This window comes from Drosophila pseudoobscura, chromosome 3, assembly GCF_009870125.1.
Source record: "Drosophila pseudoobscura strain MV-25-SWS-2005 chromosome 3, UCI_Dpse_MV25, whole genome shotgun sequence".
NCBI classification, from domain to species: domain Eukaryota; kingdom Metazoa; phylum Arthropoda; class Insecta; order Diptera; family Drosophilidae; genus Drosophila; species Drosophila pseudoobscura.
This window is the reverse complement of record NC_046680.1, coordinates 18,653,599-18,679,422: the sequence shown is the minus strand read 5'-3', so window position 1 is coordinate 18,679,422 and position 25,824 is coordinate 18,653,599. Positions and strand designations below refer to the sequence as shown.

Here is a 25,824-nt window from a genome sequence, read left to right as displayed (position 1 = left end):
TAGAATTTAATTATTTCAATATTTTGTTTTGCAATATTTTTGTTTTAAATTGAACTTCATTACACATTTACCGCTTTATGATTAGGTTCCGTCCCCAAACGGACTTTATTAAAAAAATATGTTCAAGGCAGAACACACTTGCATATATATATTTGTGTGTGCGATGCGTCGCCATTTGAGCCAGTGAGAGCGCCAGAGAGAGGATAGACTCGAAAACAACCAATGCCATGGTAAGTTATGCCTTAGAGGTGGGGCCAACTAAGAAAAGGCCTTCGTTTGAGTTAACAAAAAATATAAAACAATTAATAACAATAACATTTCCTATCATAACACCTAACAAATGACACATGATCGTTAAAGCGATTCGACATAATCATTCATTGGTGCCACAATAAGAGGCCGATCGCTGAGTTTTCCCTACCTATTCATACAGACATACCATTCAACACCGTACCTTACCATACCATAATATACCATCGTATTCCGACTTAACGGTGAGCCGAGATCAGTTGATTTTCAAACTTCAACAGGTGTTGATCGCATACTAACAGGAATATACACACACGCGGTAGATAGAGCGCACGAGTCAACGAAATCGGTAAAGCTGAAACAAGTTAACACCAATTAAGCAGAATTAACGGCCAGGGCACGTGATCAGCCTTTGAATTCGTAGAAAACAAAATCGGACTTAATCAAAAATATCAAATATAAACTCTGCCGGAAAGAGAACTCTCTAGGTGCGGTGGCTAGCGTATCTCCACTAAAGTTTGTGTGTTTCTTTCAGCGAAAATACTAATTCTTGGATTACTCCACTTCAATTTTCGAGCCGTAGCCATCAGCGAGCAGAATTTTCTAAAAGGTGAGTTTTCTTCCGATGCAGGCTTCGTTGGGATCCAGAGTCGGAGCGGAGTCGGAGCTGGCGGGCATTGAAAAAAGTGCACTGCCAGCGAGGAGGGATGGGATTTCGTCAGGCCAGGGTCCAAGTGTGAGTGGGACAACAGCAAATCGGCTGTCTCTGCCCCAAGTGGTTGTCTCACTCGCTGAGCGTATCTTTCGGTCTGTATGTGACTATGTGTGAGCGTGCCTGTGTCTGTGTGTGTAACGCTACCTGTGGCTTCATTGCTTACCTGCCATATCTCTGAAAACATAACCAAGCACTCACTCACACACACACACAGCAGCAGGCCGAACCCAGCGATGCAGCTGCTCGTGTTTGCGTGTTGGTTGTGTATCTGTATATGTGTGGTGACATATAAGCTTCCAAACCAAGTCGCAATTATCTTAACCAAATTCTGCTGATCAACGGCTAAGAAAAGCTTCAATTTGTAGTTAGTTTTACTTATCAGCACGGCTAGAAGTAAACAAAACACGAAGATTGACACACACGCACACTTGCACATATAGGACAGCTTAGTGCATTTGCCCTGCAGGGAATCGGGGAATTTAAAACAGAGAGAAGATAAGTTTAAGGCAGAATAATGAAACAGTTAAGAGCAACAACAAATGCTACAAACGCAAGCAAGAGAAGTACATAGATAAGATTACACCTGTGTGTGAGTGAGCTAGTGTGAGTGTAGTGTGCGTGTGAGTGTCGTCTGTTGGTGTATGTAACAACTCGACTCTCGCTGGCAGTGGTAACGGGGTGGACAGAGTGCGGGAAAGGGGTGAACAAACCGGTAATGCATTTACTCAAAAAGAAGTCACCTTCATCACAAATTCAACGCGTTGCTGCAAAAAACAACAAAACTATCAGAAAGACGGGGTGCAGAGAGCAATAGATCTCTATAGCAAGACCATGATCATAGTTTGCATACATTGGGCATGGGATGATGGGCAAATAACGCGTGGAAATATTGGAAAACACTTAAGGCCATTACGAATTAGAGCTTGTATTTTTACAGCAATCTGTATTCGAGTATTAACCGATAAACACAAATATTATACAAACTATTGTATGCAAATAAACAACTCGAAAAGCTTCCTGAAATGGCCCCCAATTAATCAGCCAAACATATTTCGGTTAGAGTGCGGTACAAGGGGGTTTTAATTTCGATAACAGAAACAACGAAATATTCTCAAAAAAAAAAATAAATAAATAAATTATTTCTATGCATAATTCAGAACCAGTTCCAATCGATTTTCAATTTTAATGCTATTTTTATACCCCACTGTTGCTGTCACTGTATCTCTGTGAACACGAAGCTGGAATTTAAATGAATTTTACTGAAATGATTGCTCTGCGATCTGTTCATTTGATTTTGAGGTGCGACTCGGTTTTCCAGACGTAATCAGCCAGAGGTGTGTGCTCTTTGAATTCCTTGAAAACGCTTATGTATGCAAATTTTCATTCGGTTTCATTTCGGGATAGGGCTGGGGCCTGAGCGGGGTGGGACTGGAGCTGGGCATTCTTACCACTGCAGGAGGGACTTCTCCGTCAACTGTCGCCAGTTGTCGGCTGTGGTGCATTATCTAATCGCCACAAAAGCCGGCCCACAAGCGTATTTATAAAGATAAAAGGCCAAAAGCAAACAAATTCGTTTGCCGACTCAGACTTTGACTCTATTCGGTCTCTCTCTTTCGCTCCCTCTGTGAGAAGGCGAGTGCGAGTGCGAGTGCGAGTACGAGTTTGTGGTTGTATGAGTGGAGTTAATGAGGTCACATTACTCTCTGCTCTGGCTGGTTTCATGGCTGGTAATTGGCCAGAGAATACCTATAGTATACTTATATCAACATAGCCGTAGATATGTATACAGCAAACCCTGCTGTCGCTGTCTCCATCACCCCGCAGGGCAAATTATGAATACTCAACTATCAAATCTTTTTTTGTTAAGTGCCCAGGCAAACATCTAACAACAACTGCAGCTTGGACCACTTAATGCCGCACCGAGTGCTGTGTGTGTGGGTAAACTCGGTTTTGTCTTACAGAACTTAAGTGTCGGCACATGCGGCGGATGCGTAATAAGTCTCTTGGGGAGCTTCGTTTCTGCTTTTGGCACATGCCTGTCGTTCGAAAACAGCGAAAAAAGCAAACTATTTTGAGTGATTTTAACGATCCAGCTTCGTGTTTTAACTGCTTGACACACACAATGATGTCATTCTCATCCCAACCAGGATAGGAGGGCGCCAAATGCAGTTCTCTCCTAACCAAGCTTAGCCTTTTCTTTCCCTGCTCAATTGAGCATGAAATTTTGCAGTCGCTAGTGCTAGTGCCAGTGCCAGTGAGGCCTTAATCAGCTGTACATATGTAGCTGTGCTCGTGTTTCGCACCCACAGTACAAATTCGTTGACATTTTACCTTAACCCTGACTCTAATCAATCAAGCCTGACAGCCAGCCAGAGAGACAACGGAAGATTAATCAATTTTTGCACTATTCTAATCAGATGCCATAAAAGATTAGTCACCGCCTGGCCTGGCCCGCAAATTGCCTGTCTGCATATGAAAGCAGCTGATCAACTCAGTTCCAGCTGGTGCCAGCTCCCAACCATAGCTGATTTATGTACATATCTATATGATATATGAGGAAGTACATATGTATGTAAACCCCCACTTGGCGACAGTTCTTGAGGGCAACTTTCACCTCATTCGCAATCAAACACACTCTGGCCATCGAGGGCCGAACTTTGAATACTCTGTATCAAGAGGGCTTGGGGATAAGCGGGCCTAAGGCTCTCGGGAAGCCAAATGGAGCTCAGCTTCTTTGGGGGGCCTTGTAATTTGGTTCGCTCAACCTATAACTCAGGCTTCCAAACTTAAGCCGATTTCACAGTGTATGAGCTTATGGTTCAGGGTCCGGTCCGAGTTGCGGTCTGGTTTTGGATAGCACCCATTGCCATGTCGAAAAAAAGCGGAGAGTCTTCGCCTGCAGTGACTCAGTGGAGCGTCGTGCCCGTGCCTGTGCCCGTGCCTCTGTGCACGTTTGGGCCGTATGGAATGTGGCCAAACACGAAGTTAGCCACGTTGGAAGACGCCTAAACAAGACCGAGCACTGGAATCGCATTTGAAATTCGATTTTCTTGCACCTAATTAATGCGGAGACTGCTCAGCTGGGGGAGGGGCTTTTCCGCACCTCCAAAGCGAAATGTGTGACGCAAATTGCAGCTCTTGGACTGGGCGCGGCATTCGTCTGGGTTTTGTGATAATGTCAGCAATTTGACAGTCGAACTCAATGCCACTCAGGGCTCAGGACCCGCCGACACTTAATAAATATATAGAGATGTCTCAACGCTGTGACAATTCCATGCATTCGACTACGAGCAGTTAAACCGACTCGTTCCGATAAAACAATACGTGATGGCCATAGTCCCAACCGTCCCGCTCCGCCTTTGTTCTGTTTGCAACAAAAGCCCCAGCGGAGTGCAAAGTTTAGCGTGCCAACAAAGTAGGGGAAAATGTTTTTCAAAAGTCGCACTTTACTGTGGAAACAAATCAGGTTTCTGTCGGCTCAAACAATGAAAAGCGTTTTTCTATTCTGTCCCTGTCAGAGTCGTGCCAGCCCAGGCCAAGCCAGGCCACAACCAACCGATCCCCGATCCTAATTCTGAATTACCCACAAACTGGAACTGATGGCAGTCTGTCCATAGCCCGATAATGAACCGCCCTCGCCATCGTCCTCGCTCTCGCCCTCGCCTGGTTCGAGCCGGTTTCGGCTGATCATCTGGTGATGCTGATGGCTCCTTAAGTTCTTAATTTATACCCAGCTTCCTGTTCAATATCAGTGCTATATATACGCATATCTGTATGAACAAAGAACAAGTGCAGCCTGAAGGGAGGAAGCAGACATAAATTTCCACGTCGAATGGGTGAAATCAATTTACGATCATTTTAATAACTGCACTGAACTCCAGCTCTTTCCTTGAGCCCCCAGGCCCTCTGCTCAGATACGAGCAACAGCAAATGCACTTTATCAGCTACAGTTTTCGCAGGACAGTGGAAATTTAAAGCCTGATTGATCATATAAGACAATAAATGGTATCATGCGATGATACGAACAGACCATAGCCGATTCATAGAGTGAGAAGTAATCAAAAAGGGAATCCCACAGTGCAGTGCTTTTTAAGCTAAAATATTTCAAATATAGGTACTTGTTATGACATTATTTTTATATTCATTACGTATATCTGATGGAATATGGAATCTGAACTCGTTTCAACTCGCTCTAAAGATTCAATGTGGGAATAGGTTCGCACTCATTGCGTTCTAAGATTATAATCCTCACAAGATTCTAGACTGTAGAAAGTGTCATATTGATTAATCTGTATTTAATTATATATTGCTAATCAGTTTAGTTGGACTTCAGCCGACAGCGGAACTAGTAGAGTTCAAGCATCTGGCAAATACAAATATTAAAATAGGAATTTTCGTGGCACTTAAGCCTTTATACAGAAATTCTCTCTTTGTAATTGCTGAGTAAATTGAAATCGCTTTTAGCCAGAATTTTCGTAACTCGAAAAGTCATCTGTCTGACTTTTGGCCGCCACCGCAACGGGCTAACTTGGCTTACACTCCAATTGCCGCTTGGCGGCGGACGTCACAGCTGCTTCGCGTTCGAGTCGCAATTTCCAGCCGAAAAAAACCAGTCTTACCATCTTTCGAAGCCACAGTTTCCCCCTTTTTATAGCCGATGTCGATGTGTGCGTGTGTGTGTGTGTCTGTATTTGCTTTCTGTGTGTGTGGTCAAATGTCGGCATTTTTTATATTTCTGTATATTTTTTTATGTGCCCGCCTTGGGCAATTTTTGCCATTGTACATTGCTTGTTTAGCAGAAATTAATGTTGCAGAAATTATGTGCCAGAATGGCATCACTCGTATAGGATATGGGCAGTATACACTGGAATCTATATTCCCCCGTGTGAAGGGGGGCAAAATGCACATTTGGCAGTTGGAGCGGCTGGCTCCTTACGCAAAAATCATGACCATAAAACTCCATCCATCCACTAAACAACTCGTGATGCTAATGAATCGGTCAACAAATGTGATTGAGTCGTGATCCACAGATACTTGCAGCTCGATTTGGGTTGCTTGTGTTTCCACCCTAATCAAGGCAACGGCTAAGTTATTTCCGCTTCGAGCCGGTCTTCGTCTTCCCATGAATCGATATCCTTAAAAGGAACAACAGATGAGTCCGTTTCTGAAAAATAAAAAAATACGAGCTGGGATGATCCCCTACCTACTCGGATGTCTGTCTCTTCCTCTCGTTTCACTTCCTGTTAACGATGGAATGCTATTTTTACGCAGACATCTCAATCATTATCCACCCACGCGTACACATGTTTGCGGAGAGTGATTTCGGGTATTTCTGGGTAATGCCAAAGACAATTTTTGTCGGGTGATCTTAAGCCGGAGTCAAGGCGAAACTACCTGAGTTCGATACCGTTTTCAGGGGTTCATTAGCTGACCTTCCTGATCCCGCTGCTCTCCGAGACATTCCAAGCGAATATCTCTCCCTCTCTCTTTCTCTCTGGGGAAGACAACAATTCATAATATTTTTGTGGCCAAGGGTCACACCCAGTTTCCAATTTCCAACCGACTGCGCCCATCCACAATTCGATAACTTTCCATGGTTCCATGTCCAGGTCCAGTCCCCAGCTGCTATGCGGCCCCACATGACATTTTTGTGTAACACGAGACCCCAAGGGAGGGAGACCATCATTCAAATCTGTTGACAAACCCGACCAGATGCCACAACCAGTTGATAAAAATTCAACTGAAAACAAGCCAGAAAAATCAACTAAAAACTATAATAAATTTCCATTAATGAAATAGAAAAATGTTGGTGTTTTAAGTTTAAACGCTGCTGGTATCACGACTTCGAATCAGTTGGATATGCGATACTTTATGGAAGTATTTTTGTGTATGGATAACATAACCCTTGGACAAAACGTTCTGTTTCCGTGTCTGGTTACAAAGGCCGTAAACTGTAGCAGCCAGTATAGTGTACAAAAGTGTATCTCGATCGAATGTCAAAGTGTTCTAGAAAGCGGTTTCAGGAAAGCATTTCCCATTGATTTTATATTAATTGATTGTTCGCTCAGACAGAGACAGAGACAGAAAGATTGATTTAATTAGATGCACTACATCAAAAGCCACTCGTATCCATTTAATTTCATTGTTTGGGGGAGTGATATGTGGGGGCTAAGGGAGCGGTAATAGACGTACCACGAGTATAGATAGACATATTTCCCAACTAGAGCTAATCTCTACAGATAGCTGCCATATGATGAATTGGTTGACTCACGGGTTTCCGACTCTGAGGCTGATTTGCATACACGTACAAGTATGGCCAGTGCCAGTGCCAGTGCCAGTTACCGGTTTTTACTCTCTAAACTTGAACAACATCGGCTCCGCTCCACACACGCAGCTATTAAAGCCATGTATCCACACAGCCATATAGCCATATAGCGATATAGCCGTACAGCGTGCATGTGTATGGATATCGGCGTTTACACATATACATGTCGTTGCAATGACAGAAATGGAATTAATTATGTTCGGAGTGGAGTGGAGTGGAGTGTCGGCGGCGCCTTGGCCCGAGTCGGGCCAAAAACTTTGTCTGCCTCAGAAAATCTTTCGTGACTCGATGAAATGTTAGCCAAAAGACCTAAACACGTTTAATGCGGGCCTGGGCCTCCGCTGCAGTTTCCGCTGGGTGCTGGTGTGGGTCAGAGAGGCTGAGAGGCAGGCACCCACAGCGAGGAGAGATCGTTGCACAAACACTCAACTTGACACCCACACACAAATTTCTGTGCGGCAGACAGACAGAGCCCAGATCCCGGGTATAAGCCAGGGCAAGAGCTGGCTAAGCAATTTCTGTCTGGGTCTGCGTTTGTATATCTAATTAAATGCTCTTACAAATGCACTGAGAAAAAATCGAGAACAACGCGGGAACCCTCTTTTATCCTGAATATACTATAGCGAAGGGTATTGATTATTTCCAGGTCTTCTGGAATTCTTTGAACTACATTCGGCGGCATTTTTCCAGTGTACTTTTGTACATATTTAGATATATCTAGTACATATGTACTCATATACGTATTGTCATACATTGACTAGATAACTGTGTTCTCGTTCTTGTTGTCGCTGTCGCTGTCGCTGCCGATGTGCTGCCAAGTTCGCTTACTGCGCATTTCCCTACAATTCCCTATTCTGGCTCGTATCGTCGCTTCCCTATCCTCTCGTTCTTGGCCACAACAATTAAACCTAAAGCTCTTTGTTTACCGCATTGCGAATTATTTGCTTTGCCATGAAAACGCTGGCAAACAGAGGCGAGTTCCAGAACGGCTCCAAGCCAAGACGGAATCCACACCGAATCGAAGCACTTCATGGAGAAAATCGCATTGGAATTTAATTCAATATTGCATAAGATTAAGAGAGTTCATGTGTCGCTTGATCGGCCGGTTCTGGATTTCTGGGAACAAGATATCTGGAAAACGAGTTCTAAATTGCTCTAAGGTGGGGTGCAGAGGAGCTGGGGATCCCCTGAGCTAATGATTGTCATTGAAAAGCGTCAACTGGCTTGCCCGATTCTGATTACTCAATCAGTTTGGAAGAGTACGCAAGGCAGTCGGCTATAATCAAAGGGCAAACAAGAAACGAGACTCAACAAATAAATATACAAAATGATCTCTGCTGACGACAAACAGAAACTGAGATTGCGACTGAGATGCCGCTTTTATCCGCGTATCAGATCTGCAGTTGCAGTGGGAACCTACAGATTTTCAATGCGAATTACTCATACTTGAAAGGTAGATGGTTGAATTGGTGGGAAGTACATACTTTACGGATCCGAAAGTGCCAACTGCTTTCCCCGATTCTTAGTAACAAGTTTTAAAATACTCGAAGAATCATTGACGTTTGTTTATCAGGCCATGGAACCAGGGAGCGACGAACCAATTGCCATTAAACGATAAGCAAACATTTGGAAACTCTCCTCCTAGGTTTTCGTTTGTTGATGAAATTAGCATTTCCATTGCGCCCGCGAATGATGTCAACTCCATCGAGTCGGGTGGGTGCTAATCCATCGCGTCAACATTCAGCCAAGTGCTGAAGTAAATCCCTGATGATGATGCAGGGCATTTTGGGGGAAACTAGTGATATAATGCGTTGTATTCGAGGCAGCATGAATAGGTGCGTAGTGAGTGTAGCCATGAGTGCTTCCACCTCCAGCTCTCGTTGTTGATTCAATAAATGTTTATCTGCTTATCTGCATTCAACAATTACCGATAAGATAGTGGAGTAGGAGGCTCCAACGTGCTTCCCATTAAAGGCTGTGAGTCGTCGAGTCAGTAGAGTTTTCTAGGAAGCAAAGCGAAGCAAACACCTATCATCGCGTCGTTACTGTACAAACTCCTCTTGGTCCATTTCAGTTTGCTCATCCGCTAATCTTAGAATGGGTCGCCAGGCGAGACTGGTGCTGTTGTTGGTCGTGTGCCTTGGGGCGCTACGGGCCAGCCACTCGAGCACCCTGAAACCGACCATCCACTTGATTAACGATGACATAATGGACAACGAGCTGAGCGCCAGCGAGGATATTGCGGACAAGAACAGCCTGAAGATCTCCACGCCCAAGGGGAAGGAGCTGCCGGTGGACACGACCACGAAGAGTGCCATCAAGAAGACTGTGGCCTCGACCACCCAGCAGCCCATCAGCGAGGAGACGCTCAAGGATTTGCTGGAGGCATCCAAGCACAACCTGGCCCTAGCCGAGGATCCGCGCTTTAACAAGATGCTGCCCAAGGCCCAGAATGCCACCTCCACTGTCATCAACATGCTGACCGCCAGCAAAAGTGGCAAGAATGCCACCAGCAGCGATGAGAACGAGGAGTATGACGACAACTATGGCTACGATGAGGACGACTACACATACTTTGATGAGGAAAAGGAGACCTCGACCAGCGCAAGTCCCAAGAAGAGCCGAACCACCACCACCCGCCAGCCCAAGCTGCTGCCCATCGTGGAAAACACCTCCACCAAGTCAAAGGTAAGTGGAATCTTATAGATCCAACTTATATGTTTGTATAACGAAGTTCATCATGCAGGTGAAGGGCGCTGTGTCGAAGACCAAGGAGAACACCATTGACACCGAAAACGACTCCAACTACGAGGACTACGACGGAGACGACGATGACGATGATGATGATGACGACGACGACGATGTGCCCCAAGGGGAAGCGGATGATCTGGCCGACGATGAGCAGGTTGTGTTCAGTGAGAATGTTCCCTGCCCCAGATACTGCGTCTGCTCCCGCAACGTCAACAGCTACCTGGTGGCCACCTGCAGCAGGTTAGTCCGGACCCATCCCCTTAAGGGAAATCAGATGATTAGAATCGCGTTTTTCAGACTGGATCCCGGCACCCAGAAGTTCGGCTCGGACATCACCGACCTGGTGGTGACCAATGTGGGCCCCAAGTACCCGATTCTGCTGGGCCCCAAGTTCTTCCAGGGTCTGGGCCTGAAGTTCGTTGCCTCCATTAAGATTGCCAACTGCACAATTGAGTACATGCATCCGGAGGCATTCCACGGCCTGGAGGAGCTGTACGCGGTCAATATGACGGATGTGGGCCTGGCCATCATCAATCCGGACACCTTTGCCCAAAACAAGAAGATGCGCATGCTCACCATCTCCGGCAATGACCTCAGCGTCATGTCCAGCCTCCACTACCTCCTCAAGGTAGGTTTTATGAGAGAGCTTTTAATGATCTTTTATCTGAAATGATCTCCTCCGTTTCAGTCTTCTAGCATTGAGGAGCTGGACTTATCGCGCAACAACCTTATGGAGCTGAACCCCAGGGCCTTCTCGAGGCTGTCCAACATCGTGTTCATCAATCTGGCCCAGAACAACCTCAAGAAGATACCCGAGAAGGTGTTCGAGCCCGTGGAGACGCTGGAGGAGCTGGACCTGTCGTACAACTCGCTGAGTGAGCTGCCCCGAGGCATCTTCAACGGAACCACACTCTCCATACTCCACCTCAAGTATAACGCCTTTACGGGCGACCTGCACTTCGGCATTAAGGAGCTGCAGCAGCTGGATCTGAGCTTCAACTCGATTGTCCAGGTCCACCACAGCATGTTCGACAAGATGCCCGGACTGACCAACCTGAACCTGAAGGGCAACGGCATCACCAAGATCCAGCCGGACTCGTTCCTCACTCTGAAGAGTCTGCGCCACATTGATTTGTCCATCAACGAACTGGACCAGATATCCGGCATGCTCTTCTTCAAGAACTCCGAGCTGGATGTGATCCGGCTTAACGACAATCCGCGCCTCAGCCAGCTGCCCACCGATGGCTTCCTCAGCTACAACGGCGAATTCACCGTTTACTACCTGGACATCTCCAATTGCGCCATAGGCCCCCTGGGACACAAGACCTTCTCGACAATGCCCCACCTGACCACCCTAAAGCTGGCGTGGAACAACATCAACCATCTGCCGCGCGAGATCTTCACCACGCTGAACAAGCTGATTGACTTGGATCTGAGCAACAATCTGATTGCCAAGCTGGACGACCTCACCTTTATGGAGAACAACGAGCTGACCAAGCTTAACCTGGCGGGAAATCCCATCAGTCGGCTGTCCGTGCGCCTATTCATGCCCCTGCACCAGCTGCGGTCCCTGGACGTAAATGACTGTGAGCTGACCACGCTCCTCTCGGACAGGCAGCTGGGCGTTGGCTACAAGATCTTCGAGAGCTTGCGCAGCTTCAACGCCTCCGGAAACTTGATCAAGAAGATCTCCTCGGCCGACGTGAAAAGTTTCAAGAACCTGCGCTCCCTGGACATAAACGGCAATCCGCTCAAGTGCAACGCCGAGTTCCAAGACTTCATCAGCTACGTTACCCTGCAGATGCAGATGACGCCCAAGAAGATGCCGGTGCTGGCCAATCTGGAGGATGACGCCACCATCCTCGAACTGGAGACGCAGGCCCAGGCAGGCTGGGCTCAACTGGCCCACGAGGTGTGCAAGCACGAGGAAGGGGCCATGGCCAAGGCCGATAGGGCGGAGCAGAAACTGGAGAAGCGTCTGAAGGAGAGCGAGAAGAAGCTGGATGAGGACGAGCAGAAGCTGCTCAGTGTCTTGGATAAGAGTGTGCTGGACAAGAGCAAGCTGATCAGCATGCAGAAGATCATGAAGGGCTCGGCCAACGCCAAAGAGGAGGACACTGCTGAGGAGGATCTGAACAACGGTGGCGAGGACAAGGAGGATGACGCTGAGGTTGACTATGACAGCGAAGAGGATGACGACGATGATGATGACGACGACGACGATGATGATGAGCGCTTCGATGATGCCAAGGATAAGATCAAGACCAAGACTAAGACCGAGAATGACTTTGACCAGTATTTGGAGAAAGAGGTGAAGCCCAAGCTGAAGAACCATGGCCTCAAAGTGGAGGAGATCGACATGTCCAAGGAGACACGTGACAGATTCCTGCTGGGTGAGTTAAACTTTCACAAAGAGGGGTTGCGTCTGACTTAACTTTTGCGTTATTTATCCATTCCAGAGAAATTCGGCTTGGACAACTCAGATGAGGAGGAGATCTTTATTGAGCGCGGCCACATCTACTATGGCGGGTACAACTTCTTGATCCCAATGATACTCGTGATCTCGTGTGTGGTCCTCATTCTGTTGGCCATTGCCAAGGTCGTCATTATGGTTCTGCGTAAGCGCGGCGAGCGCTACCGCATGGCTCTGCTGGCCTCGAAGAATTCCTTCGTTTACCAGAAGCTCAGCGAGGATATTGTGAAGCCGGCCAGCAAGGAGCCGAAGCAACCAAAGGTGCACCGGTACGCGCCCATCAATCAGGTCTAAGTCCTTCGCTCCATCGTCATCGCAGTTCCGGGCAGGACTTGGCGGAAGTCGAAGTCGAGTTGCGCTGTTTTTCTAATTTATAAGATTATTGATAGTTGAACAAGTGGAAATTGCATCAAACAACAATGGTCACACCGATACCGATGGACGATTGAACACACACACACACACAGACACGCACGCACACGAAGGCACAGAACCCGTTGTCGGAACCCACCGCCAGCGTCAGGAGAAAAAGTATTAGCGAAAATGAAAGGAAACACTAAAAGCAAAAACTGAGAAATACTTCAATCCAAAAATGAGAAAGAGTAAATAATACGATAAATAACAATTCCATACCATACCCACTAAAATGTATGAAATAGCTGCATATGTATGTTGTACTTAATCCTGTTGCCACCGCCTCCCAGGTGGGGAACAACAGCAGAAACAGGGCAACACTCCCGGACGGAGACCGAGCTCGATTAGCAGCCGTTTCGAGAGCAACGGACTTCCCACTGATTGAGCCTCCCCTATAGCCCGTACCCCATATCCCAACCCCTGCTGTAGAGAAGAGAATTTCGGAAACATCTTGAAGATTTAGTGCCATTTTGCCAAAATTCAAACCAACTGTTTCAAAACTAAACACGAGTCAGGAGGAGGGAGAATTAATAGTAACGAGAAACCAGAAGATCGTAGTGGGAGTTTAAAACCGGATCTGTGTAGAAAACTGTTAGACAACTCCATGAAATGACGTCTGATTTGAAATCTGATCAACAGATGAGAGAAACAAACAATTAAAGCATAAACTAAGTTAAGCCTTTTTTATTATCTTTTTTCCAATCAAATCAAGTAATCTGTTGACTTACTTTGACTTTGAAACCAATTCCGAAAACAATAAATTATTTTAACCAAACCGATCGTAATCTTTTATAGCCATATAAACTAAAACATGCGGTTTAATAAAATTGAATATCTTTTCTTTGCAAAATCTAATGGGATACTAAGTACTCTTAGTGGGGCGTATTGTATGGTTAGTGGTAATATTTAAATTAATTATCAAGATTCAAAAGCCAACGTCACCTAAACTATGCGGTATTTGCGGTATTTCTGAGGGTCAGACGGTCTCACTGCTGCTCTCTCCAGCGACGAAAAGGTATATTGAGCAAATGGGGTGGTTTTTACCTTGCATGCGTTGAATTTTCTGGGCCGTTTTGCCTGTTGTCCATACCTCTTTTTTCTCAGCGATTTCCCAGCGCGCGCACTTGAATTTGAATACAACGACCAATGGCCAAAAAGATAAGATGATCCGAAGGAAAGGAGCAGCCAAACAGAAGCAAACAAGAAGCAGGAATCAGAACAGAACAGATTCTTTCCCCCCTTTTCGGACCAGGCGACCCTGAACCTTTGCTTCTGGAGACCGTGCCGTGGATTAAGACCCCGATCACGCATTAAATGAACTGGGTAAGAAGGATTAACAGAAGCTGAATACGGTAGAGGATATCCCTTAATCATTCTTTAACTTCTTCCAGATCCAGAAACAAATCTTAATTGCAAAAGGAACAAAATAGATGAATTATTAATGCAGTAACATAAATTTGACACCTTTACCAGGGCAATAATAATTTGACTTAACCCAACCTCAAATTTGGTCAAAAGCTTCTAATGTAATCTAAAGATTACATGTAATGTTTTACAAAAAACATCGATGTCTGCAATGTACATCCAAACATCGATGCTTCTCCAGATCCACTTTTACAACACTTTTTTTCAAGTTTTTGAAGCGAACAGGTTAAGCGTGGGTAAGTAATTAATTGAATAATTAATAAGCCACCATGGAATTCTCAAAGAGTTGGGCCAAGTTCTCCTGGGTCTGTGCCCGAGGTGCTAGTTTAGTGATCCGTTCCTGGGGCAGTGTTCCATCAACCAGATTTGGCACATCGCTGCTAGAGAACCCGAGTTCGCGGAGTCCATTTTCAATACCAGCGCGTTGCATGAAGCCTCGTACAGTGTCCGCCAAGAGGCGACCGGCATCTGAGGCCCTAACGCCGTCTACTTTGGCGCCAAGAAGCTTTGCAGCCTCCAGATGGCGATCAGGGCAAGCGGGCGCAGTGAACTCAAAGACAGCCGGGGCACTTATCACAACGGAGAGCCCGTGCGGTATGAGGGCATGATCGGCCGTGTAGCCGGCGGGCTTGTAGTTCCTGACATTGCCCGAAATGGGGTAGGAGAGTCCGTGACAGAGATGCACTCCAGCGTTCCCAAAGCCCACGCCGGCCATTGTCGATGCTAGGTGCATCTGGGAGCGAGCCTCCAAATTCCCCGGCTCGTATATGGCATTTATGAAGTTCTTGCGTATCGTCTCGAGGGCAAACCGTGCCCAAACGTCAGAGATGGGATTCCTCCCCTGATAGGTAGGTCGCAGACTGGGATCGCTCGGCGCTGGTCCCCGCTCGCGATAATCCACTGCGGTGAAGCTCTCCAAGGCATGGCAGAATACATCGAAGCCGGCAAACGCCATTACCCGCTCGGGCTGCGACAGGGTGTGCAGGGGATCGATGATAGCTAAGGGCACAAAATGCGTGAGCAGCTTGAGAATTGGCGACTTGGTTCAATCGTTACCCAGAGTCGGCTTGAGGTATTTGCTGGAGATTCCAGTCTTGGCATGCAACCGCTTATAGTCGAAGATGGCCACTCCAGTGGTTTCGGAACCAGTACCCGAGGTTGTAGGCATGGCAATCAAAGGCTTCAACTTCACCGATATCTAAAGGGGAAACAGGGATCTTAGACATTCAATATTCAATACATCATTCAACCTGTCAAACATCACCTCCTTTCCCTTGCCAATCGGACAATTGACATAGTCCAAAAACTCTGCTTCCCGATCACTGCTGAACAGATTGGCTGCCTTGGCCGTGTCCATGACGGAGCCGCCGCCAATGGCCAGAAATGCATCGAACTCGTTCTGTCGCGCATAATCCGCGGCATGCCACAGGCTGGCATCGGTTGGTTCCACGCGCGTATCGTCGTACACCTCGTAGTTAATGCCATGACGGGCGAGGGAGTCCAAGGCCACCTTGACTGAAGGCAGCTTCGCTACATTCCTATCCGTGACCAGACAGACCTTCTTGGCCCCCAAATTTCGCAAATCTGCACCAACCTCAACACTCACACCGGGTCCAAAGCGCACCGTCGAGGCAGACATCTACCAAACATAGACGATTATTATTATTATGAATATTATTTTCCTTGGACTTTGGCTGTCGGCTGATACATCTATAAACTATAGGCAGAACGAGAGCTTATCTCCTATCTGCGTAAAGGCCAAAGTCCAAAGCGGAGACTTGCCTCGAAGGCGTATTCCTTCTGTCCCGTCTGGACCCCAGTGGGCGCTGCTGATCCATAGTTATGTGAGTGGGCGGGGCACTTGCAGCTTAAGCGGAATAAATGTTTTATTTCAGCAATTAGTCAAGGATACTATTCAGCTTACGAATTGGCCACGATAGTATTGATTAAGTTGAGGACATTTTTACGCGACATCTCAGGCTCAGTTCTGTATTTTAAGAATTGGCAGAATTTTCGAAGACCAGCGCGAATATTGTAAAATGGAAGAGGTACAGCTGAAAAGTAATCACAGATCGAATAGAATTTTAACGAACCATAAAATGTTTACAAAAATACGATCAGCTGATCCCTGATAAGAGCCTATCGATAGTGGACGCATATCGATAGCTTGATTATTGTGCGATCGATGCTTAACCGTTTTTTCTTCTTTTGCAGATTTAAAACCAAACAAAATGTGCGACTACCAACGCGAATACTCTTTTGTTCTGGACGACAGCGCCTTTGAAGCCGATGTCTCGATGGCGAGTTTTGACAATGGTTTTGAGAACATGTGGGTGCAAGTCGCCGAGGAGCTGCGGCGCGAGAGGGAAATGAACGAGCTGGACCAACTTTTCCAACAAAAGTTGAGTTTGAGTCCGCAAGCCCATGGAGATCAATGGATGTTTTAAAAGATATACCAGATGTCGACGATTGTGATATTTTTTATAAGCTTACCAGATCATTTACCAGAAAAATGACCTTCGCTGGGGCATTTTCGATAAGTGCCCGGAGCATTTGTAGTCCATTGCAGTCCATTATAGGTTTTTGTATACATCGTTCTTTATACCGCGTTCTTTGAAGTTTAAATTTTCGTTACCGCGCAACTATTTGTAAATTGTATTCATTTGTTAAATATTACGCGTTTTTTTTGTTAATTTATCAACAAATCGATTTATACCGAACCTATGTTGGTCTTCTATGGCCCCTCACTGTAGCAATCTGAAACAAGGCAATGGTTTGCCATCGATTCACATTTTTTTTTTATTTGTAAACAACTTCGTCCCTAGAAGATCACATATTGTATATAAAAGCTGGAAGGAAGTATCGATCCTTACCAAACATGATTTGATAATATTATGAAACGCCAACGTTTTATCATAAAAAATTGTTTTCCACTATAATTAGTTAGCTTTTGAATTGCTAGAAATCCCACACAGACATCTGATTGAAATTAGCTTGGAATGGGAAAAGTGACATCGCCAATTGTTCGATGCTGTTGTAAGTGAAGCCAATTACCTAAACGGGTGTCCGCCCGCTTTCAGTGCTAGATTTACAACTCAATTTGGATGGATATCTCGCATGATCTGCGAACATAAACAACAGGCAAAGATAAACGATGTTGACGGCTGTTCCCTTCATTAACATTCGGCGGCCATCACCGCCGCCGCATAAAACGCCTGATCCACAGCCGGACAGTTAGCAGTTTGCAACTAAGAGTGGAGGATAGAGCATAGTCAAGATGAAGTGGTTTAGTTTGTTCCTTGTGTTTGGCGTCTTGGCTTTGATTGGGAGCCTGGGCACGCTGACTGCCGCGGAGCCAGTTCCAGCTCCCGAGCCAAAGGGTCGTCCGCATACCACACGACGACCGCGAAACGATAACGACAACGATCGACGCTAGCAACCCGATCAGGAGGAGCTTCGGAAGGATTCCCATTACCATACCAGGAGATGCACCGAAATACAGAAGATAGAGAGAGCACATCAACTTTTGGTGAAGGTCAAATGTTTTGGAGTTGAGCAAATGCAATTTGTTGAGGTTCTGCTCGTGTAGCGGGCCGGACTTCCTCTACACAATAAAGAATGCAATGCAAATCGAAGAAAAAAAACAGATCCATTTACAACAGAGTTTTGATCATTGGTTTATTCGATAGTTTCTTTGTCATAGTACTATAGTTAAATTGGTCTGCTTATTAATACCGTTCTCTTTCTGGGATATTTCGATATCTGATAGCTTGGGCTGTGTAGCAGGCTGACATTACTTTCTTTGGTGGTGCGAGGGTAAGGGGAGTGGAGTGCGTTTGCATTGTATTTGATTTTGTTTCTGTACTTTACTTGTTTTTGATCATTATCATGCAATATTAATGGATACTTATTCCTCAGTATCAGTTTTCTATTTTGCAGTTTATCAAATTTATTTCAATAGTTTCCATTTTCATTTGCTTAGCTACGATAGGTTCGGTTACAAAATAATTTCAATTTATCTAAATTGTAATTACATCCATCGCATGCATCAGATACGAGTCTGCTTCTGTGGCTGCTCATTTCCAGTCGCCAGAGCACTCCGCAAGGTGAAGGTGGGGCAGTGCTCCAGCGCAGGATTACATTTGTAGATCAATTTAAAGCTAGCTTTACAGTTACAATTACCATTAGATTAGAGTTATACACGAATAATTATAATTAAACTATCCAAGTTTATTTGGGTTGTTTAGTGGGGCGTGTTGGCGTGGATTCGCTTTCGAGAGGGATTGATCTTAGCCTACATTATCTCTAGTGAGTATATGTATGTATGTATATGGAATCATATTTAGCATATACTCTTAGTTCGTAGCTCTAGCTGATTTGATCAAATGCTTACTCGTTTATTTGTATCTTGACATAGGTATATATGTATCTTTAATTGTTGATTCTTGTATGCTTGTATCCTTAAGGTGGGTCTGACACTTGACTTTAATACAATAGAATTCGCGTTTTTGGTTTTCTTTGGAATCTAAGCTCGAATCCAGAAAGGAATGGGATACTACATAAATTGGGGATGAACAGGTAAGAAGGGACTATTAAGGGAATGGGAATACAGCTGAGTATCTTTGGTTGTTGCTGTCTAGCTAGCTCTGATACGGCTCCCATTCTCATTCGGGCGACTCCGAGGAGCCTGATATGCCGCCCAGACTACACGCCCCCACACTGCCCGCACTGGTCGACGCTCCGATGTCACTGATGCTTTTCACGCGTCGTCGACTCTGCTCGTAGAGTAGCTGTGCATCCACTCCGCTCCCATCCAGCACGCTGCCAGTGGGCGGCGCACTCACGCGGTGGCCCGGCGGCGGACCATGACTGTAGTTACTGCTGCTGCCACCTGCCATGGGAATAGGCGGTGGAGCTGTGGTTGGAGGCGGCAGAAAGTGATGATAGTGCTGCTGTTGCTGTTGCTGCTGCTGCTGATGATGATGCTGTTGCTGATGATGGAGCGAGCCTATGGTAGCGTATATTCCTCCACCGCCCTCGCTGCTGCTGTACGAAGGCGTTGGGGAGGTGGAGTTGCCGAAGGAGCTGCGATCGCCGGCGCGATGGGGTTTAGTATTGAACCGAAAGGCTTTGGAAAGAGAGCTCTGCAAGAGAAGTAGCAAAGATTAGAATATTGTAAGATAAAGGTGTGTGATCAGAGCTCACCTGAGATCCTTTCCATGCCGAAATCTGTGGGTAACCAGAAATGAAAGAGAGACAAATTTTGGGTTCGGATTAATAAGGTACAGTACGAATATATACTTCTCCCGTCTGGATATTCAAATTGATTGAAGAGAAAAAAATTACAGAATCATTTGGAAATGTCGTGAAACTTTTGTTGTTGCAGGATGTCTAAATTTTGAATTGTTTTGTTCGAATTTACAAATGTATGCTGAAATTGTATCTGATATTATTGAAGTGTATTTATTGTTGTGTCTGTAGATTGTCTTGATGGTTAGCTGAATTATTTGCAACAACATGAACATGCTTATATCATGGGAGTAATCGATAAGAGGGATATCCTTAACTTAGGTCATACTTATCTGTCGTCGGGTGTTAGCTGGGACTACGTACACGTATGTATGTACATACTATATGTAAGAAAACAATCATTGATATGGAGTATATACGTATTGTGGTGTGAAAGATCTGAGTGGCACCTCTAGTGGGTGGAATATTATAGGAGACTAGTAGTAGTAGTAGTAGTTAGACACAGAGAGACAACAAAAGCTTCACGTCAAGTCAGGCTTCAATACGGGATAGATGACAAGATAATATCAATTATGGCTAAGCTTATACTAGTAGAGTGACTTATGTGGAGGACTTACCCTGAGGCTGCCGCTCGAGCGGCGGTCTGTTGTGGCATAGTGCTGCAGTCCGCCGGGTCCAGTCAGGGGCACTACGCCGCAACCTGAACGGATGCCTTGACCCAGAGTCGCTCTACACAACAAACATGGCAATGTCGATATCCGATTTTTGCATAGGTTCGTATATATGCATGTATATGTGTGTGTGGGTGTTTGGATATGTGTGGGTGTTGATTGGATTTGTGCAATGTTTTCGTTATAGGCAGGCAGGCGGCACAATGGAGATAGTACACAGACAGCAGAGAACGGAACGCAGGAGAGTACGGGCGGGCGGGCGGGCGGGCAGGCACAGATACAGATACGGAGATACACAGATACAGTGAAATAGAGATACAGAGGCAGGCGGGCAGGCAGGCAGGCACACACACACACGCATATAGAGAGAGAGAGGTGGTTGGTTGGTTGTATGTAGTTGTTGTTGTCGTGTTATTGTGGTAGTAATTGTGTTATACAATCAAGCAGAGACATCAACAACAACAAGCCGTTGATTCGATTACAGTTTCGAAATGGAAGTTGGAAAGTTACGGAGGAAAAGCAGGAGATGGATAAAAGTATAGGAAAGATGAAAAAAGAAACGGTACAAAGACAAGAATCGGTTAATCAATATTGAGAGATACATAGATGTATTTGTTTGTTGCTGTATTCGTATTTCGTTTAAATTTTTCAGCAGAAATAACTACTTATAGCGCAAATAACAGGAAACAACAAACAATAGAGAAAGATCTATTGGTGAGAGAAAGAGCCCCCGAAAAGAAAGTCCAAATGGCAAAATGGCAAAATGGCAAACAGAAATCAAGAGAGACACCAAACCAGTCAAACCAAGACAGCAGCCAAGTTACGATGTTGAGTGGGTTTTTGTTTGTCTTTTAAAGCCTTACTTAGTTCCAATCGCACTTTGAGTGGAGTGGAGTGGAGTGGAGTATGTATTGTACGAGTAGTAGTATGTAGTACTTGTATTAAGATGACAACGATTAGACTAGTTCAAGCTACGTAAAACATTGATAACACATACATAAGATTGGTTTCGAGTTTGCTGTTTTGAGTATGTTGCCGTTTCCGTATGTGTGTGGGTGTTGGATTGGGTATGTGTGTGTGAGAGAGAGAGCTACTTAGTAAGCAATTTTTACTTACAATTGACATTGTATGTATGTACTTCGAAATAGCGCAACCCAAATGAAGACTTCTTAAATAAAATTAACTTATTTGAGACTCGGACTGCGGTCGCTGCGATCCAACCAAATAAACTATTCTCTTAGCTCTGATATTTTTTGCCGCAGTACCGCAGTACAAACTCGCTAAAACGCACCAAAATATGCAACACACCAACACAGTTTGACTACTACAGTTTTAGCCACGAAATTCTTGTATGTATATGTGTTCAATGTATATGTGTATGTATGTGGTTTGGTCTCGAAAGTACAAATTTGTGCGTTGACCAACATCTTCGATGCTGTATCACAGAGGACAACAACTCTGTCCAGGCTAGTGGCGAAGGTGAAAGGGTAGATCGTGTCGAAATGAGTGTGTCCTTAAATCCTTAATTACGCTGAACACTGAAGCAAAGCCTTAACCCTACCTACTATATGTGAAGTATGTATTTCTACTACTTGTATCGTGGACATTAAATGCTTGAGTCGACTTGGCAAATAATCCTAAACAAATGCATCCTTAAGCTCCTCCTCCGAGAGAGTACTGTAAGTGTTAATATCCAATATCGAATGTGCGCAAAGCGAAGCACTTACTAAACTATGAATACTATACGATACGGATACGGATACTAATATGTAGTACTAATCGGAGTGTGAATATCTCTTCCATCTGTGAGTCTATCAACTATCTATACGTAATGACGATATGGTTAGCGCTGTGCTCCAATTATTGTTCTCTCCCTATAGCTATTATCATTATAACCACCATCATCAGCTTGGCTAAACAGTTCAATTTTGAATCCCATTTGATTTTTTATGTAATAATTTTGTATCATTCTGTTGTTTCGCGTGGGGTTTTAATGGCCCTGCAATTTGGCCAATTGACGGGAGCTTTCCATTTGAAACTCTTCCATTTGACAGTAAATTAAGTATCTGCATTGCGGATATAAGAAATGCATATACATACATATGTACATATATGTATATACGTTGAACGACATATTGATGGGAAAAGAAAAGAGAGAGAATTATGGCCACAGAAGGGCCGCCATTAGTGCGATTCGCTTATTGGGACATACAATATATTTTTTTCTTTGGTTTAAAAATTGGTTGTCTAAGACACGTTTACATGATCAACAAAGAAACAAAGTACAACTATTTTTCAGATACAGACTATGGACTATAAGATAATTATGCACGAGAGACAGATAGATATGACAGATATGAGAAATCGCATGAGATGTGGAAGACATCGATATTTCTTCAGAAGATGTGGAAGAACATGGACGTGGATGATTAGCAGATAAGAAGCAGCTATAAATCGATTATCGAAGCATTTAACGGAATAGCCAGTTGGAAATGAGTGAATGTGAGTGAATATGTTTGATAATGATAATGATAATGATAACGATGAGGCTCATCAAAGAAAACACAGATTTCGTGGTATGGCGCTTTACATATTACTGATATGGTATGATATGATATGATATGATATGATATGGTAAGATATGTATGATAAGTAAAGTGCAAAAATGATTGCGTAACAAAACACATAAACTCACAGAACGAAATAAACCATAACAGAAACTGGAACTTTAGCTGGAAGGTTATGCAAACTCTCTTATATTAGAGTGAGCGGGGGTGTGGGTGGGGGTGGGGGTTGGTTTTGGTAATATAAAACGGCACAAAACAAAACTCAATCAAAGCAGAGAATACTCTTATCAAATTGCTGTAAGTATAACGCTACTACTTATGGATGGATCACTTTCACTTGTCAAGACCGAAGGATTACACAAAGGACCCACACGCGCACACAGATACACATCGCACACACACACACACACAAACACACACATTTTAAATGACTGAATGGGGGGCGGTCCGAACTCACCTTGCTGGCAAAATGAGGGCATCGAATTCCGTGTTCAGATGTCGTCGTATTATGTTCTTCGATGGGGGAATGCCCAGAGCCGTGGCCATAGTATCGCCCGAGAAGGATGGCTCCAGCACGACGAGTCCGCCGTGAACGCCGCTATCTGCCGGGGGATGGAGCCATAATTGGTTAAATGAATGGCATAACAATCGACAGGCAATCAATACACTCACCCTTCAGGTTATCGGCGTACTCGCCCAGGTCGATGGATCGAACCCAGCGTATGAAGCGCTGATTTGTCCAAACAATGGGGTCCGTGTCCACCGTCTCGGATTGCACGCGTCTCATGGCCAGCGTCTGGCGGTCGTACTTCACGATGCGCAACACGTGAATGCCTGACAAACAGGGGAAGGCAACAGATTAAAAGTGGGTTCAAGGTTCAGTCTGGTCTTATATTGCGTACCATGCACAATGCTGGCCTGATGGAACTTTCGGGTCACGCCCAGAAACTTCTCCAGCTCCTTTTTGGACAGCGTGTCCAGCATGCGAGCATCGACGAGGGACTGCAGAAACGGCTCCGCGTACTGCGGCAATCCAATGTCCGGCAGCCATTCGGAGGCCACCCAGGTGTGGCCCAGTTGGGTGATGAGTGGATACCGTACTAGTTCCGGTCGTCGCTGCTCCTCGATGGCCAGACGGAGCTTCTTGCGGTGCATGGGATGGGCCAGGCCAAGACCGGCCTCAAGCTCGATGTCGTTCAGCTCCAGCAAAACCTTCCCGCTCTTCACGTTCTCCGCACAGCGGCCACTATATTGGGGCATGCCCAGGGCCACCTCCAACCAGGCCAGCACCTGGGTGGCCCGCCAGCGCTCCATGGGCAACTGAGAAGCCTCGCGCAGCAGCCGTATCTTGTCGGCATAGCCCTCCTCAGAGAGCGGATTCCACGAGTAGTCGGTGTCTGAATGAGAATTTTTCGTAAATCATTAATATAGCCGCTCCCTCAATGCAGGACGACTGAACGACTCACATTCAGTCACTCCATCGGCGGACAGGGCCTTGTTCTTGTTGCGCGATCGAGCAAACACACGCGATATGCTGCCCCAGGTTCCCCCACGACCGTTGCGTGCTCCCAACGGTCCACTCTTTGTGGCACAGGCAAATTTCCGGGTTATGGCTCCAGCCCCCCCTGGGCCATCGGGGTCCACCGGCGAGCCCAGCTGCTCCACGGATCTGTTCGTGTTGGTTGGATAAATGCGATTCGATTAGTTTCTACTCGAAATGAGATTCTGCCCAGGAAATATGTACCTGGAGTAGGCAGCCGAGTTCAAGGGCGACAATGTGGGGCTTCGTTCTTTGGGCGTTCCAACTGAAAGCGAAACAAAAACACATATAAACTCAGACCTCACATATGGTATGACTCCCACTCACATTGATACATGTTCTGGCTGGAGACGAGAGAAATGCTGTCGGGATCCACGGTGATGCACGGTCCATTGTCGCAGGTGCCATCGCTGAAGTTCAACTCTCCGCCAGTGCTTTCCCGGTCGCTGCTGTTCCGCAGACCCGAGTCATTCGAGCACGAGTTTCGATCGCCTGCTGTTGCCCCGGATCCGCCGCTCAGGCTGCCACTGAATGCCGACAGGGAGTTGCCGCGGCCACTGTCGTCGGCTGTGCCGCGAAGTCCGCCCAGTACTCCACCCATGCCAGAGCCGGATGCCATCTGGCTGAGCATGCCAGAGGCCGCTGAGGGCGGAGTCAGTGGGGCAAACGAGTGGAGACTCTCCTGGTCGGAGAGGCAGCCTGTGAGCTGGCGACGCGCCTCCTGAAGCTGCTCTTGAAGTCGCTGCAGCTGCAGGTCACGAGCCGAGAGCTGCTGGGCCAGGGCTAGTGAGCGCTCGGCCTCATCCCGGGCCTGCTTGAGCAGCTGGAAGCGCTCCCGATCTCGATCGCCCGAGATCTTGGCATTTGTAGTCTCCGACTCTCGCACCCGCTCCTGGAAGTTGCGGATAAAGTCGCGCAGCTCCTGTTCCTTCTCCTGCAGCGAGGCGCACAGCTGTTTCACCTGTCCCAGCAGATCGGATTTGTCAGTTCGCAGTTTCTTCCGCTCCAGCCGCATGGTCAGCAGCTGATTCTTGACCGTACGCAGCTCCGACTCCAGGCGTTCAATGCGATCCTGTGTGGCTGTTCCATTATTGCCACGAGCATCTGCCTCTGTGGGATCCACGCCGCCGACGGCCCCGTCTGTGGACAGCTCGAGCAGTCGACGCAAGCGAACCAGCTCCGCACTGAGACGATCGTTCTCCTCTCGCAGCTTCATGCCGGATTCTGTGAAATATTGCGTAAATATTTAAGCGGAGTTCCCTGTTGGTTTTGGCTTTCGTTTTTCTACAGCTACCAGAAGCTGCGGACAAGCGGTGTTCATATATGTACGTAACAGGGATGCAAATCTATGCAAAACGAGCCAATGTCGAAGTGCTTTGCACCCCTGCTGATCGATATTCTACTCAAAGGCACTACCGCTAGCTGAAGCCAGCCCACAATTAGT

At 46.0% G+C, this 25,824-nt stretch overlaps 5 protein-coding genes across 16 annotated transcripts in view; 3 read left to right on the top strand and 2 right to left on the bottom strand.

The window, feature by feature from the left end:
* Positions 1-483: 483 nt before the first annotated feature.
* Gp150 (glycoprotein 150) lies at positions 484-13,702 on the top strand. Of its 2 annotated transcripts, none has more exons than XM_001361618.5 (7): positions 484-598; positions 785-859; positions 9,364-9,977; positions 10,036-10,280; positions 10,338-10,668; positions 10,729-12,433; positions 12,500-13,702. In XM_001361618.5, exons 3-7 carry the CDS (start codon positions 9,387-9,389, stop codon positions 12,805-12,807), a joined length of 3,180 nt encoding a protein of 1,059 aa, XP_001361655.3. In that variant the 5' UTR covers positions 484-598; positions 785-859; positions 9,364-9,386; the 3' UTR covers positions 12,808-13,702. The 2 variants fall into 2 exon arrangements, with proteins under 2 accessions (XP_001361655.3, XP_033234665.1); XM_033378774.1 differs by having other exon boundaries at positions 10,024-10,280.
* Positions 13,703-14,379: 677 nt separating this feature from the next.
* On the bottom strand, positions 14,380-16,448 carry T3dh (Type III alcohol dehydrogenase). Its single transcript, XM_001361617.4, has 5 exons — positions 16,277-16,448; positions 16,135-16,219; positions 15,617-15,991; positions 15,409-15,550; positions 14,380-15,351 (listed from the first exon to the last, which is right to left on the bottom strand). Exons 1-5 carry the CDS (start codon positions 16,324-16,326, stop codon positions 14,609-14,611), a joined length of 1,395 nt encoding a protein of 464 aa, XP_001361654.3. The 5' UTR covers positions 16,327-16,448; the 3' UTR covers positions 14,380-14,608.
* Positions 14,389-17,252, top strand: pgc (polar granule component). Its single transcript, XM_002138756.4, has 2 exons — positions 14,389-14,588; positions 16,567-17,252. Exons 1-2 carry the CDS (start codon positions 14,495-14,497, stop codon positions 16,797-16,799), a joined length of 327 nt encoding a protein of 108 aa, XP_002138792.2. The 5' UTR covers positions 14,389-14,494; the 3' UTR covers positions 16,800-17,252.
* Positions 17,253-17,424: 172 nt separating this feature from the next.
* LOC6898817 (uncharacterized) lies at positions 17,425-17,987 on the top strand. Its single transcript, XM_002138755.3, has one exon. The coding sequence runs from the start codon at positions 17,630-17,632 to the stop codon at positions 17,786-17,788; it is 159 nt and encodes a 52-aa protein (XP_002138791.1). The 5' UTR covers positions 17,425-17,629; the 3' UTR covers positions 17,789-17,987.
* A 17-nt stretch (positions 17,988-18,004) lies between these two features.
* Positions 18,005-25,824, bottom strand: part of Liprin-gamma (liprin protein kazrin) — a 36,412-nt gene continuing 28,592 nt past the window's right edge. For 7 of the 11 annotated variants that reach the window (XM_033378769.1, XM_033378768.1, XM_001361616.4 and 4 more), the window contains 9 exons: positions 24,708-25,604; positions 24,585-24,645; positions 24,307-24,509; positions 23,743-24,237; positions 23,513-23,674; positions 23,298-23,442; positions 20,220-20,331; positions 19,558-19,581; positions 18,005-19,496 (listed from right to left, as the gene is read on the bottom strand). In XM_033378769.1, the coding sequence (XP_033234660.1) occupies positions 19,017-19,496; positions 19,558-19,581; positions 20,220-20,331; positions 23,298-23,442; positions 23,513-23,674; positions 23,743-24,237; positions 24,307-24,509; positions 24,585-24,645; positions 24,708-25,604 (2,579 nt within the window). In that variant the 3' untranslated portion in view covers positions 18,005-19,016. Of the gene's footprint in view, positions 19,497-19,557; positions 19,663-19,930; positions 20,139-20,219; positions 20,332-20,670; positions 22,340-23,297; positions 23,443-23,512; positions 23,675-23,742; positions 24,238-24,306; positions 24,510-24,584; positions 24,646-24,707; positions 25,605-25,824 lie in introns of those variants that run through there. The other 4 variants (XM_033378771.1, XM_015185004.2, XM_033378772.1 and 1 more) reach the window with 4 other exon arrangements.